The sequence below is a fragment of the Pseudophryne corroboree genome, chromosome 5 (genome assembly GCF_028390025.1).
Source record: "Pseudophryne corroboree isolate aPseCor3 chromosome 5, aPseCor3.hap2, whole genome shotgun sequence".
NCBI lineage: Eukaryota > Metazoa > Chordata > Amphibia > Anura > Myobatrachidae > Pseudophryne > Pseudophryne corroboree.
This window is the reverse complement of record NC_086448.1, coordinates 31,423,115-31,436,296: the sequence shown is the minus strand read 5'-3', so window position 1 is coordinate 31,436,296 and position 13,182 is coordinate 31,423,115. Positions and strand designations below refer to the sequence as shown.

At 48.1% G+C, this 13,182-nt stretch overlaps 1 protein-coding gene across 10 annotated transcripts in view; it reads left to right on the top strand.

Annotated features, from left to right (window-relative positions):
- Positions 1-13,182, top strand: part of PTK2 (protein tyrosine kinase 2) — a 449,027-nt gene that overhangs the window by 336,913 nt on the left and 98,932 nt on the right. For all 10 annotated transcript variants that reach the window (XM_063921189.1, XM_063921188.1, XM_063921184.1 and 7 more), the window contains 2 exons: positions 6,465-6,495; positions 7,517-7,569. In XM_063921189.1, the coding sequence (XP_063777259.1) occupies positions 6,465-6,495; positions 7,517-7,569 (84 nt within the window). The remainder of the gene's footprint in view (positions 1-6,464; positions 6,496-7,516; positions 7,570-13,182) is intronic.

The following is a 13,182-nucleotide window of genomic DNA, read 5'->3' as shown; positions in this document are numbered from 1 at the left end:
AGAACTTTTCAGAGGGACCTGTTGGACAAGTGGTCCGGATCGCATCTTCCGATGCATAGGCTGATAACCCTGTCTCCAAGGACCAGGGTATCTCTACTGTGGTGGCTGCAGAGTACCCATCTTCAAGAGGGCCGCAGGTTCGGCATACAGGACTAGGTCCTAGTGACCATGGATTCCAGCCTTTGAGGCTGGGAGGCAGTCACACAGGGAAGAAATTTCCAGGGACTTTGGTCAAGTCAGGTTATTTCCCTACACATAAATATTCTGGACCTGAGGGCCATTTACAATGCCCTGAGGCCGGCAAGGCCTCTGCTTCAAAACCAGCCGGTACTGATCCAATCAGACAACATCACGGCAGTCGCCCATGTAAACCAACAGGGCGGCACAAGAAGCAGGATGGCGATGGCAGAAGCCACAAGGATTCTCCGATAGGCGGAAAATCATGTGTTAGCACTGTCAGCAGTGTTCATTCCCGGAGTGGACAACTGGGAAGCAGATCTTCTCAACAGACACGACCTCCACCCGGGAGAATGGGGACTTCCTCCAGAAGTCTTCCAATAGGATTGTACACCATTGGGAAAGGCCACAGGTGGACATGATGGCGTCCCGCCTCAACAAAAAGCTATAAAAGATATTGCACCGGGTCAAGGGACCCTCAGGCGATAGCTATGGACGCTCTGGTAACACCGTGGGTGTACCAGTCGGTTTATGTGTTCTCCCCTCTGCCTCTCATACCAAAGGTACTGAGAATAATAAGAAGGCGAGGAGTAAGAACGATACTCGTGGATGGCCAAGAAGAGCTTGGTACCCAGAACTTCAAGAATTTATATCAGAGGACCCATGGCCTCTGCCACTCAGACAGGACCTGCGGCAGCAGGGGCCCTGTCTGTTCCAAGACTTACCGCGGCTGCGTTTGTCGGCATGGCGGTTGAACGCCGGATCCTGAAGGAAAAGGGCATTCCGGAGGAAGTCATTCCTACGCTTACTAAAGCCAGGGAAGAGGTTACAGCAACTCATTATCACCGCATATGGCGAAAATATGTTGCATGGTGTGAGGCCGAAAGGGCCCCAACAGAGGAATTTCAACTAGGTCGATTTCTGCATTTCCTGCAAGCAGGAGTGACTATGGGCCTTAAATTGGGTTCCATTAAGGTACAGATCTCGGCTCTGTCGATTTTCTTTCAAAAAGAACTAGCTTCAGTACCTGAAGTTCAGACATTTATAAAAGGAGTGCTGCAGAGTCAGCCCCCGTTTGTGCCTCCTGTGGCACCTTGGGATCTCAACGTGGTGTTGAGTTTCTTAAAATCACATTGGTTTGAACCACTAAAAACCGTGGATCTGAAATATCTCACGTGGAAGGTGGTTATGTTATTGGCCTTGGCTTCTGCCAGGCGAGTATCAAAGTTGGCGGCTTTGTCTTGTAAAAGCCCTTATTTGATTTTCCATATGGATAGGGCAGAATTGAGGACTCGTCCCCAGTTTCTCCCAAAGGTGGTGTCAGCGTTTCACCTGAACCAGCCTATTGTGGTGCCTAGGCTACTAGGGACTTGGAGGACTCCAAGTTGCTAGACGTTGTCAGGGCACTGAAAATATATGTTTCCAGAACGGCTAGAGTCAGAAAATCTGACTCGCTGTTTATCCTATATGCACCTAACAAGCTGGGTGCTCCTGCTTCTAAGCAGACTATTGCTCGTTGGATTTGTAGTACAATTCAGCTTGCACATACTGTGGCAGGCCTGCCACAGCCAAAATCTGTCAATGCCCATTCCACAAGGAAGGTGGGCTCATCTTGGGCGGCTGCCCGTGGGGTCTCGGCTTTACAACTTTGCCGAGCAGCTACTTGGTCAGGGGCAAACACGTTTGCAAAATTCTACAAATTTGATACCCTGGCTGAGGAGGACCTGGAGTTCTCTCATTCAGTGCTGCAGAGTCATCCGCACTCTCCCGCCCATTTGGGAGCTTTGGTATAATCCCCATGGTCCTTACGGAGTTCCCAGCATCCACTAGGACGTTAGAGAAAATAAGAATTTACTCACCGGTAATTCTATTTCTCGTAGTCCGTAGTGGATGCTGGGCGCCCATCCCAAGTGCGGTTTATCTGCAATACTTGTACATAGTTATTGTTAACTAAATCGGGTTATTGATGAGCCATCTGTTGAGAGGCTCTATTGTTTCATACTGTTAACTGTGTTTCATATCACGAGTTGTACGGTGTGATTGGTGTGGCTGGTATGAGTCTTACCCGGGATTCAAAATCCTTCCTTATTGTGTACGCTCGTCCGGGCACAGTACCTAACTGAGGCTTGGAGGAGGGTCATAGTGGGAGGAGCCAGTGCACACCAGGTAGTCTGAAATCTTTCTAGAGTGCCCAGCCTCCTTCGGAGCCCGCTATTCCCCATGGTCCTTACGGAGTTCCCAGCATCCACTACGGACTACGAGAAATAGAATTACCGGTGAGTAAATTCTTATTTTTTCAAACACAGCCTGTACCATGAAAGCTAAAGGGTGATTTGGTTGGTACTTTCTTTTTTCTCTCTCCAAGCTTTGGTAAATCTCCCCTTGCTGCTCGGATTGTGCCCCAATAGCACTGTACACTCACTGACTAGCTCTGTCTGCGCCTGTCCGTCTGTGGCAGTTTAGCGGCAGTGTTTTGCCAGTTTCCTATCTTCTGGAACGCTATTGGAATCCTGATCTTACTAAAGCCTCTTTTATTGCGTTTTTAGATGTAACATCGTTATATGAAGGGTTAAAAGTCCAGCATAATTATGGCCAATCGTATGTTTTTCTCTGGGTGAAACTTCATTACAGCCATCATTTTGCTCCGTGCTGAACATATCTGGGAGAAGGACAAATGTGCGGCTATAAATGTAATCTGCCAGGTCACATTAGATGAATCTGTGAGCCGCGACGGCTAAATGTCATTGCTGGGTGATATTTCATATATCTCTGCCTTGGGAGCCCTCCCTGGTTTGTCCACCCCCTCCGCAGTAGTACATAGCTCTGAGCAATCCCCAAACCCCTATTAGCAGGGACTGTCCTTGTTTATGTAACCCGTGAGATTGTTGTTCTTAGTCCAGCAATAATTGGAGGCATTTGGTTGGTGGAATCTGGCAGGGAATAGGGTTAAGTACTGCTAAGTGCAGCTTCCTTTTCTCTGTAATGCCTGATCCGTCCCAGCACAGACGAAGACCAGTGTTGTGAACGCCATTTAATTCTGAGTTTGGCGGTTGGGAACAGCCTCATCCATTAAAAATAAATAAAAGCCTTTAAAGTGACCAGTTTTGTACAAATATTCACGAGAAACCGGTTTAATGTCAATACACCACAATGTTCGTGGGGAGGTGCGAGGCACTTGGTGCCTCTGTGAAGTCTCTAAATCCCTGTGAATTGTTCATGGCCTGCTCAGCACGGCAGCCGTGTTGTAGGTGGTGTCAGCGTTTCACCTGAACCAGCCTATTGTGGTGCCTAGGCTACTAGGGACTTGGAGGACTCCAAGTTGCTAGACGTTGTCAGGGCACTGAAAATATATGTTTCCAGAACGGCTAGAGTCAGAAAATCTGACTCGCTGTTTATCCTATATGCACCTAACAAGCTGGGTGCTCCTGCTTCTAAGCAGACTATTGCTCGTTGGATTTGTAGTACAATTCAGCTTGCACATACTGTGGCAGGCCTGCCACAGCCAAAATCTGTCAATGCCCATTCCACAAGGAAGGTGGGCTCATCTTGGGCGGCTGCCCGTGGGGTCTCGGCTTTACAACTTTGCCGAGCAGCTACTTGGTCAGGGGCAAACACGTTTGCAAAATTCTACAAATTTGATACCCTGGCTGAGGAGGACCTGGAGTTCTCTCATTCAGTGCTGCAGAGTCATCCGCACTCTCCCGCCCATTTGGGAGCTTTGGTATAATCCCCATGGTCCTTACGGAGTTCCCAGCATCCACTAGGACGTTAGAGAAAATAAGAATTTACTCACCGGTAATTCTATTTCTCGTAGTCCGTAGTGGATGCTGGGCGCCCATCCCAAGTGCGGTTTATCTGCAATACTTGTACATAGTTATTGTTAACTAAATCGGGTTATTGATGAGCCATCTGTTGAGAGGCTCTATTGTTTCATACTGTTAACTGTGTTTCATATCACGAGTTGTACGGTGTGATTGGTGTGGCTGGTATGAGTCTTACCCGGGATTCAAAATCCTTCCTTATTGTGTACGCTCGTCCGGGCACAGTACCTAACTGAGGCTTGGAGGAGGGTCATAGTGGGAGGAGCCAGTGCACACCAGGTAGTCTGAAATCTTTCTAGAGTGCCCAGCCTCCTTCGGAGCCCGCTATTCCCCATGGTCCTTACGGAGTTCCCAGCATCCACTACGGACTACGAGAAATAGAATTACCGGTGAGTAAATTCTTATTTTTTCAAACACAGCCTGTACCATGAAAGCTAAAGGGTGATTTGGTTGGTACTTTCTTTTTTCTCTCTCCAAGCTTTGGTAAATCTCCCCTTGCTGCTCGGATTGTGCCCCAATAGCACTGTACACTCACTGACTAGCTCTGTCTGCGCCTGTCCGTCTGTGGCAGTTTAGCGGCAGTGTTTTGCCAGTTTCCTATCTTCTGGAACGCTATTGGAATCCTGATCTTACTAAAGCCTCTTTTATTGCGTTTTTAGATGTAACATCGTTATATGAAGGGTTAAAAGTCCAGCATAATTATGGCCAATCGTATGTTTTTCTCTGGGTGAAACTTCATTACAGCCATCATTTTGCTCCGTGCTGAACATATCTGGGAGAAGGACAAATGTGCGGCTATAAATGTAATCTGCCAGGTCACATTAGATGAATCTGTGAGCCGCGACGGCTAAATGTCATTGCTGGGTGATATTTCATATATCTCTGCCTTGGGAGCCCTCCCTGGTTTGTCCACCCCCTCCGCAGTAGTACATAGCTCTGAGCAATCCCCAAACCCCTATTAGCAGGGACTGTCCTTGTTTATGTAACCCGTGAGATTGTTGTTCTTAGTCCAGCAATAATTGGAGGCATTTGGTTGGTGGAATCTGGCAGGGAATAGGGTTAAGTACTGCTAAGTGCAGCTTCCTTTTCTCTGTAATGCCTGATCCGTCCCAGCACAGACGAAGACCAGTGTTGTGAACGCCATTTAATTCTGAGTTTGGCGGTTGGGAACAGCCTCATCCATTAAAAATAAATAAAAGCCTTTAAAGTGACCAGTTTTGTACAAATATTCACGAGAAACCGGTTTAATGTCAATACACCACAATGTTCGTGGGGAGGTGCGAGGCACTTGGTGCCTCTGTGAAGTCTCTAAATCCCTGTGAATTGTTCATGGCCTGCTCAGCACGGCTGCCTCCAGTGTGGCCAGCTGAGCGAGTCGTGGGAATATATTTACAGACCGCCTCGTTATATTTCCCTAATGTTGTGGCCAGTCTCTCCTGCACTATAGAGGGTTTATTTGTTCCCGGATTCCTTTGCCTGGTCTGCAAAACCCACTTGCTGAAACGCGTTGCTAAGGTTGGTCATACAGCTAATTACAGTGTAACCTGGTTGGCAGAGCGTCCTTCATTTCGTGCCAGAAAACGCTGCCTGTTTGTTTTACTCCGTGTGAGTCGGTGTCACCGAATGCTGGAAATTTGTCACCACGGCAGGGTGTAGAGTGGACAGAACAGCAGAGGCTCCTGGTAGTGAGGACAGGGCACAATTGTGTTACCTGGGTCAGGTATTTCCTCCTTGTGATACATTGTGTATGCAGTAACCGTGCACTCTGTAACTGCGCACCGCGGTGGCAGCCCTTCTGCGGGGTGAACCAGTGTTTGCTTAGCTCCCGGTCAGCGGGCAGCCCTACAACACGGCTGCTACCACTCTCTGCAGGGGGTGTGGTATTGAAAGTCGACAGTAACTAGGTCGACAATGTCTAGGTCGACCACTATTGGTCGACAGTAACTAGGTCGACAGGGTGTCTAGGTCGACAGGGTCTTTAGGTCGACATGTTCTAGGTCGACAGGTCAAAAGGTCAACATGAGTTTTTAATGTTATTTTGGTGTCGTTTTCTTCGTAGAGTGACCGGGAACCCCAATTAGTGCACCGCGTCCCCTTGCATGGCTCGCTTCGCTCGCCATGCTTCGGGCATGGTGCCTTCGCTCCGCTCGGCACAGATTACCGTTCCAATCGTAGTCCACGTGGATCGTTAAGTATGAAAAGCTTCAAAAAAAGAAAAAAATTGTGAAAAACTCATGTCGACCTTTTGACCTGTCGACCTAGAACATGTCGACCTAAAGACCCTGTCGACCTAGACACCCTGTCGACCTAGTTACTGTCGACCAATAGTGGTCGACTTAGACATTGTCGACCTAGTTACTGTCGACTTTCAATTTGGATCCCCTCTGCAGGTGACCGGTCCGTTATGTCTGTGCATATGTTGTAGTGTAAGATGATGCTCACACGTCTCTCTCTCTCTCTACACAGAAGGTGAACGGGCGTTGCCGTCTATACCAAAGTAAGTACTTTTGTTTTTGTACAGTGTTTTTGTTTTCTTTTTGGAGAGACCTATCCGCTGTAGTTATATGCAAATAGGAAACAGAAACGGATAAGCCAAGGAAACCCCCCACAAAAGTAATTTTTTAAATTTTTTTTTTCTTTTTCTTGTCTTATCACGAGCATCTGTTTTAAGACAATAAATTTGATTCGGCAACTGGCCTTTTGTATATCACAAACTAATAAGCCATGGGCCGGACACTAATAGCTCCATAGTATCAGCCAGAAGGGGCTTCCTGACACGTCCTTGATTACAGACCGGAAATATAGAGACCGTTCTCCCCCCACAGGCTCACAGATCTGCAGTTCTGACAACTTTCCTGATAGTTTGTTTATTGTTTGTAGTTGGATTTTCTGTTTTCTTTTACATACATTTTAGGGTCTCCCCCTTACCCCTCCCCCCCCCCCCCCCCCCTTCTCACTACTTTCTCTCTCTCTCTCTCTCTCTCTCTCTCTCTCTCTCTCTCTCTCTCTCTCTCTCTCTCTGTAAGAACAGAGCTGAGGTTTATAGCTTACATAGAGAAGACTCAGTTTACTGAGTAACTTGGTAAGGGAAGGAAGTGCAGGCCAGACATAAGGATTTATACACACACACACACACACACACACGCACAGCCCACTTCTGGATCACTGATTCCAGTGTAAGCGTCACACTGAGCTCTTCTTGTACGTGTCATTAGTACTGTAATGAATTGGCTCTGAAAATAGAGCAAACGCACGGCGTAGCGGGAATTTAATGTGAAACGCAGCTGTGGAACTAGTAAAATCTTTACACGTCCTCTGTGAGCTCTGCAGTCTCCGCTGTTAAATGTCAGATCAGCAGGAGGAGTCACTGGTGTTTCCCTTGTGTAATCCCCCCACCTCCCTCGCGAGGAATGGTTCAGTCCGGCTAATTACAGAAGGTAGCCTGTGAGAATGAATACAGACTCTCTGTTACCATGAAGAATGTGCACCATTCACAGATACAACCCTCTCTCTTACAGGCTGGCCAACAACGAGAAACACGGCGTAAGGGCCCACACCGTCTCCGTGTCAGGTAAGGGGTGCGCTGGCGTACGTCCCTGCTCTACCTGCAAGCTACTCGCTGTACGCTGACAGTCCGTCACACAGTCTGCCCCCTGGGGTTATTACATATGCGCAGTCTGGATTCCCCAGCTGCACTGGGATAATGTGCCTTGTAGGAAGTGTTTGGAAAAAGATTGAGAAGAAGAAAACAAAAGTATAAAAAAAAGAATGTATTTTTGGAATTGTGACGTTTCTGTCTCTGCATCTTCTTCTGATTTTAACATCTCCGTGGATTATTTTTTTTCATTATCATACGTTTATCGAACGCTTCGGCCAGTATGTACATCTGTCTGTCCTCTGTAGAATGTTCCGCTTTTGCTTAAAATACATATACGTGTGTGTATAGATCTTTCCGTGGATCTTGTGCCAGTGGCGCTCCAGTCTGTAACTCTATTAAAAGATATAGCTCTTCAGGCTCTAAAGTGATGGATAACAGAAGATAATAATAGTTCAACGCTGGGATACGTGACTACCGTTCCAAATACCTGTCTTCTCTAGAACATGTAAGACTCATTGGGCCTCATTTAGATGCTGCTGGAGTACCCAAGTCGGTCTGTGTTTTTTCGTACTGCGCATGCGTCTGAGCCGCAGTCAGTGAATTACGATAGCGTAAGCAATGAGGGGTTAGTGGCAAAGGGAGTGATAAGGAAGACGGCGTTTGGGGGGTGGTAGCGGGAGTGGTCAGGTGAACGCGTATCATAGCCGTTCAGACGCTGTTTTCTGGGCATGCATAAATTAGCAGTTGCGACCTCACTTGCAGCTGGAGAGCCCTCGGCATCCCGGAAAGAGCAGCTCAGCCTGCGCGTCTTCAGAGACACTTAGAATCTGCGTGACGACCCGATTTGTGTTGTTGGTACCGATGATGTTTCGGCATTTGTACGCAGTCGGACGGAAAGGACGAGGCAGCGGGCCTCTATGCTTATGTTAGCTTCTGCCCATATTATCATTTAGTTGCAATTGTGGACGCCAAAAAAAAGCAACAGCAATCTCATCAGCAACCACATCTGAATGAGGCCCATTGTGAGAATTATCTGTTTCCTAACGACCTTGAGGTCCCTGGATCCGTGCACATCATGATGAAGCTTTTCCTCTATCACCGTTCAGTCAGGTGCTGTCTGCGCTCTGCCCGTCTGTCTGCTTCTTAGTGATGGGACGCCGGTCTCGGGTATTTCTAGGCAGCAATGGATTTGGTGTATGGATTTATCCCCTCCCACAAGTCTGTAGAGCGAGGCTGGAGTAATTCAGGTAGTGCTGTTTTATTCCTGCCTGAAACTCGCTCATAGCCTGTGGTGGGCCCGCGAGGTGGGTGTGCACACGGCAGGAAACCATGTTATGGGCTGGTCCAGTATTAATGAGAATTCTGCCTATCATTAGGATTCAATGCCTTAATGCTACTAGTTCCTAAAAGCTGCATGGAGTACACAGTGCCTCATGCCTCAGGGATGCTGGTTCCTATTTAACTGGTATTTGAATGTACCCGTGTTAAAGAGATAATAATGCTTGTTAAACACAGGTTAATCTGTTCATACGTGAAGCACAAGGGTGAAATGTACTGTTAAGTGTAACCCTGAAGTTTTACTGCAGTGTATTGGAGTAAAAACTTCCCCACCCAGCGCGTACTGCAAACGGCTCATCCCACAAATCCCGAATGTTACACTGTAGTACGTCTTTTTATTCCTGTGACATCACAAGCCCCGCCCCTATGGCAGAATCTGCCGCAGTCTGTGCAGAGCGCCTAGAGCAAGCCTGGCAAACCTGTGGCTCTCCAGCTGTTGTGACACTACAAGTCCCAGCATAGCCTCCCAATGATCAGTTGGTAAAGCATGGTGGAACTTGCAGTTTCACAACAGCTGGAGAGCCACAGGTTGGGCAGGCCTGGCCTAGAGGGTTGTGTCCCTCAATGTCTGCTCTGTAATAGCCCTCAGAGGCGCACAATATGAGCTGCACCCTCCAAACCTATAAGCATACTGTACTATACTATATATTATATTACGCCGTTAGTGCGTTTAATGTATTCTTTTATGCTGGTGAAATGGGTCGTCCAGGTATCCTATATAAATGTGATTCCCACTGATTGTCTGTGACTCAATAGAACATCCGTGGAGAGCCCCTGTCAGGAACCAGCGTGACGGATAATGTGTGAATCCCCCCCTTTACACTGCAGAATAAAGGACATGGGGCCAGATGTACTAATCCTTGAAAAGTGATACATTTCACAGTGATTAAGGAGTCTATTCATAAAGCAGTGAAAAGTGTGAAGAAGTCAACCAGTGGAGAAGTTGCCCATGACAACCAATCAGCATTGAAGTAACATTTATGATTTGCATACTGTACAATTGTACGGAGCAGCTGATTGGCTGCCATGGGCAACTTCTCCACAGGCTCACTTCTCCACTCTTTTCACTGCTTCATGAATAGACCCCAAAGTGCCAACCAACCAGCTCCCTGCTGTCATATTTCAAACCCAGCCTGTGACATGGCAGTTAGGAGTTGATTGACTGGTACTTTATCACTATGAAATGTATCTCTTTTTCTCTAACGTCCTAGTGGATGCTGGGGACTCCGAAAGGACCATGGGGAATAGCGGCTCCGCAGGAGACTGGGCACAAAGTAAAAGCTTTAGGACTAGCTGGTGTGCACTGGCTCCTCCCCCTATGACCCTCCTCCAAGCCTCAGTTAAGATTTTGTGCCCGAACGAGAAGGGTGCAATCTAGGTGGCTCTAGTGAGCTGCTTAGAGTAAAAGTTTAAATAGGTTTTTTTATTTTCAGTGAGTACTGCTGGCAACAGGCTCACTGCATCGTGGGACTAAGGGGAGAAGAAGCGAACTCACCTGCCTGCAGAGTGGATTGGGCTTCTTGGCTACTGGACATTAGCTCCAGAGGGACGATCACAGGTTCAGCCTGGATGGGTCCCGGAGCCGCGCCGCCGGCCCCCTTACAGAGCCAGAAGAGCGAAGAGGTCCGGAAAAATCGGCGGCAGAAGACGTTCCTGTCTTCAAATAAGGTAGCGCACAGCACCGCAGCTGTGCGCCATTGCTCTCAGCACACTTCACACTCCGGTCACTGAGGGTGCAGGGCGCTGGGGGGGAGCGCCCTGAGACGCAATAAAACACGGTTTAAACCTTATATGGCTAAAGAAATGCATCACATATAGCTCCTGGGCTATATGGATGCATTTAACCCCTGCCAGTTTTCCTAAAAAAAGCGGGAGAAAAGGCAGCCGTGAAGGGGGCGGAGCTTATCTCCTCAGCACACAAGCACCATTTTCCCTCACAGCTCCGCTGGAAGGACGGCTCCCTGACTCTCCCCTGCAGTCCTGCACTACAGAAACAGGGTAAAACAAGAGAGGGGGGGCACTATTTGGCAGTTAATATAAATACAGCAGCTATAAAAGGGAGAAACACTTATATAAGGTTATCCCTATACAGATATAGCGCTCTGGTGTGTGCTGGCAAACTCTCCCTCTGTCTCCCCAAAGGGCTCGTGGGGTCCTGTCCTCTATCAGAGCATTCCCTGTGTGTGTGCTGGGTGTCGGTACGATTGTGTCGACATGTATGAGGAGGAAAATGATGTGGAAGCGGAGCAATTGCCTGTTTTAGTGATGTCACCCCCTAGGGAGTCGACACCTGACTGGATGGTCGTATTTAAGGAATTACGTGACAATGTCAGCACTTTGCAAAAAACTGTTGACGACATGAGACAGCCGGCGAATCAGTTAGTGCCTGTCCAGGCGTCTCAAACACCGTCAGGGGCTCTAAAGCGCCCGTTACCTCAGATGGTCGACACAGACACGGATACTGACTCCAGTGTCGACGGTGAGGAGACAAACGTAATGTCCAGTAGGGCCACACGTTACATGATCACGGCAATGAAGGAGGCGTTGAACATTTCTGACACTACAAGTACCACAAAAAAGGGTATTATGTGGGGTGTGAAAAAACTACCCGTAGTTTTTCCTGAATCAGATGAATTGAATGAGGTGTGTGGTAAAGCGTGGGTTTCCCCCGATAAAAAACTGCTGATTTCTAATAAATTATTGGCACTATACCCTTTCCCGCCAGAGGTTAGGGCGCGTTGGGAAACACCCCCTAGGGTAGATAAGGCGCTCACACGCTTATCAAAACAAGTGGCGTTACCGTCTCCCGATACGGCCGCCCTCAAGGAACCAGCTGATAGAAGGCTGGAAAATATCCTAAAAGGTATATACACACATACTGGTGTTATACTGCGACCAGCAATCGCCTCAGCCTGGATGTGCAGCGCTGGAGTGGCTTGGTCGGATTCCCTGACTGAAAATATTGATACCCTGGATAGAGACAGTATATTATTAACTATAGAGCATTTAAAGGATGCATTACTATATATGCGAGATGCACAGAGGGATATTTGCACCCTGGCATCAAGAGTAAGTGCGATGTCCATTTCTGCCAGAAGAGGGTTATGGACGCGACAGTGGTCAGATGATGCGGATTCCAAACGACATATGGAAGTATTGCCGTATAAAGGGGAGGAGTTATTTGGGGTCGGTCTATCGGACCTGGTGGCCACGGCAACGGCTGGAAAATCCACCTTTTTACCCCAGGTCACCTCTCAGCAGAAAAAGACACCGTCTTTTCAAACTCAGTCCTTTCGTCCCCATAAGGGCAAGCGGGCAAAAGGCCACTCATTTCTGCCCCGGGGCAGAGGAAGGGGAAAAAGACTGCACCAGGCAGCCTCTTCCCAGGAGCAGAAGCCCTCCCCCGCTTCTGCCAAGTCTTCAGCATGACGCTGGGGCTTTACAAGCGGACTCAGGCACGGTGGGGGCCCGTCTCAAAAATTTCAACGCGCAGTGGGCTCACTCGCAAGTGGACCCCTGGATCCTGCAGGCAGTATCACAGGGGTACAAATTGGAATTTGAGACGTCTCCCCCTCGCCGGTTCCTGAAGTCTGCTCTACCAACGTCTCCCTCCGACAGGGAGGCAGTATTGGAAGCTATTCACAAGCTGTATTCCCAGCAGGTAATAATCAAGGTACCCCTCCTACAACAGGGAAAGGGGTATTATTCCACGCTGTTTGTGGTACCGAAGCCGGACGGCTCGGTGAGACCAATTTTAAATCTAAAATCCTTGAACACTTACATAAAAAGGTTCAAATTCAAGATGGAGTCACTCAGAGCAGTGATAGCGAACCTGGAAGAAGGGGACTATATGGTATCTCTGGACATCAAAGATGCTTATCTCCATGTCCCAATCTACCCTTCTCACCAAGGGTACCTCAGGTTTGTGGTACAAAACTGTCATTATCCGTTTCAGACGCTGCCGTTTGGATTGTCCACGGCACCCCGGGTCTTTACCAAGGTAATGGCCGAAATGATGATTCTTCTTCGAAGAAAAGGTGTCTTAATTATCCCTTACTTGGACGATCTCCTGATAAGGGCAAGGTCCAGGGAACAGTTAGAGGTCGGAGTAGCACTATCTCAGGTAGTGCTACGTCAGCACGGGTGGATTCTAAATATTCCAAAATCGCAGCTGATTCCAACAACACGTCTACTGTTCCTAGGGATGATTCTGGACACAGTCCAGAAAAAGGTGTTTCTCCCGGAGGA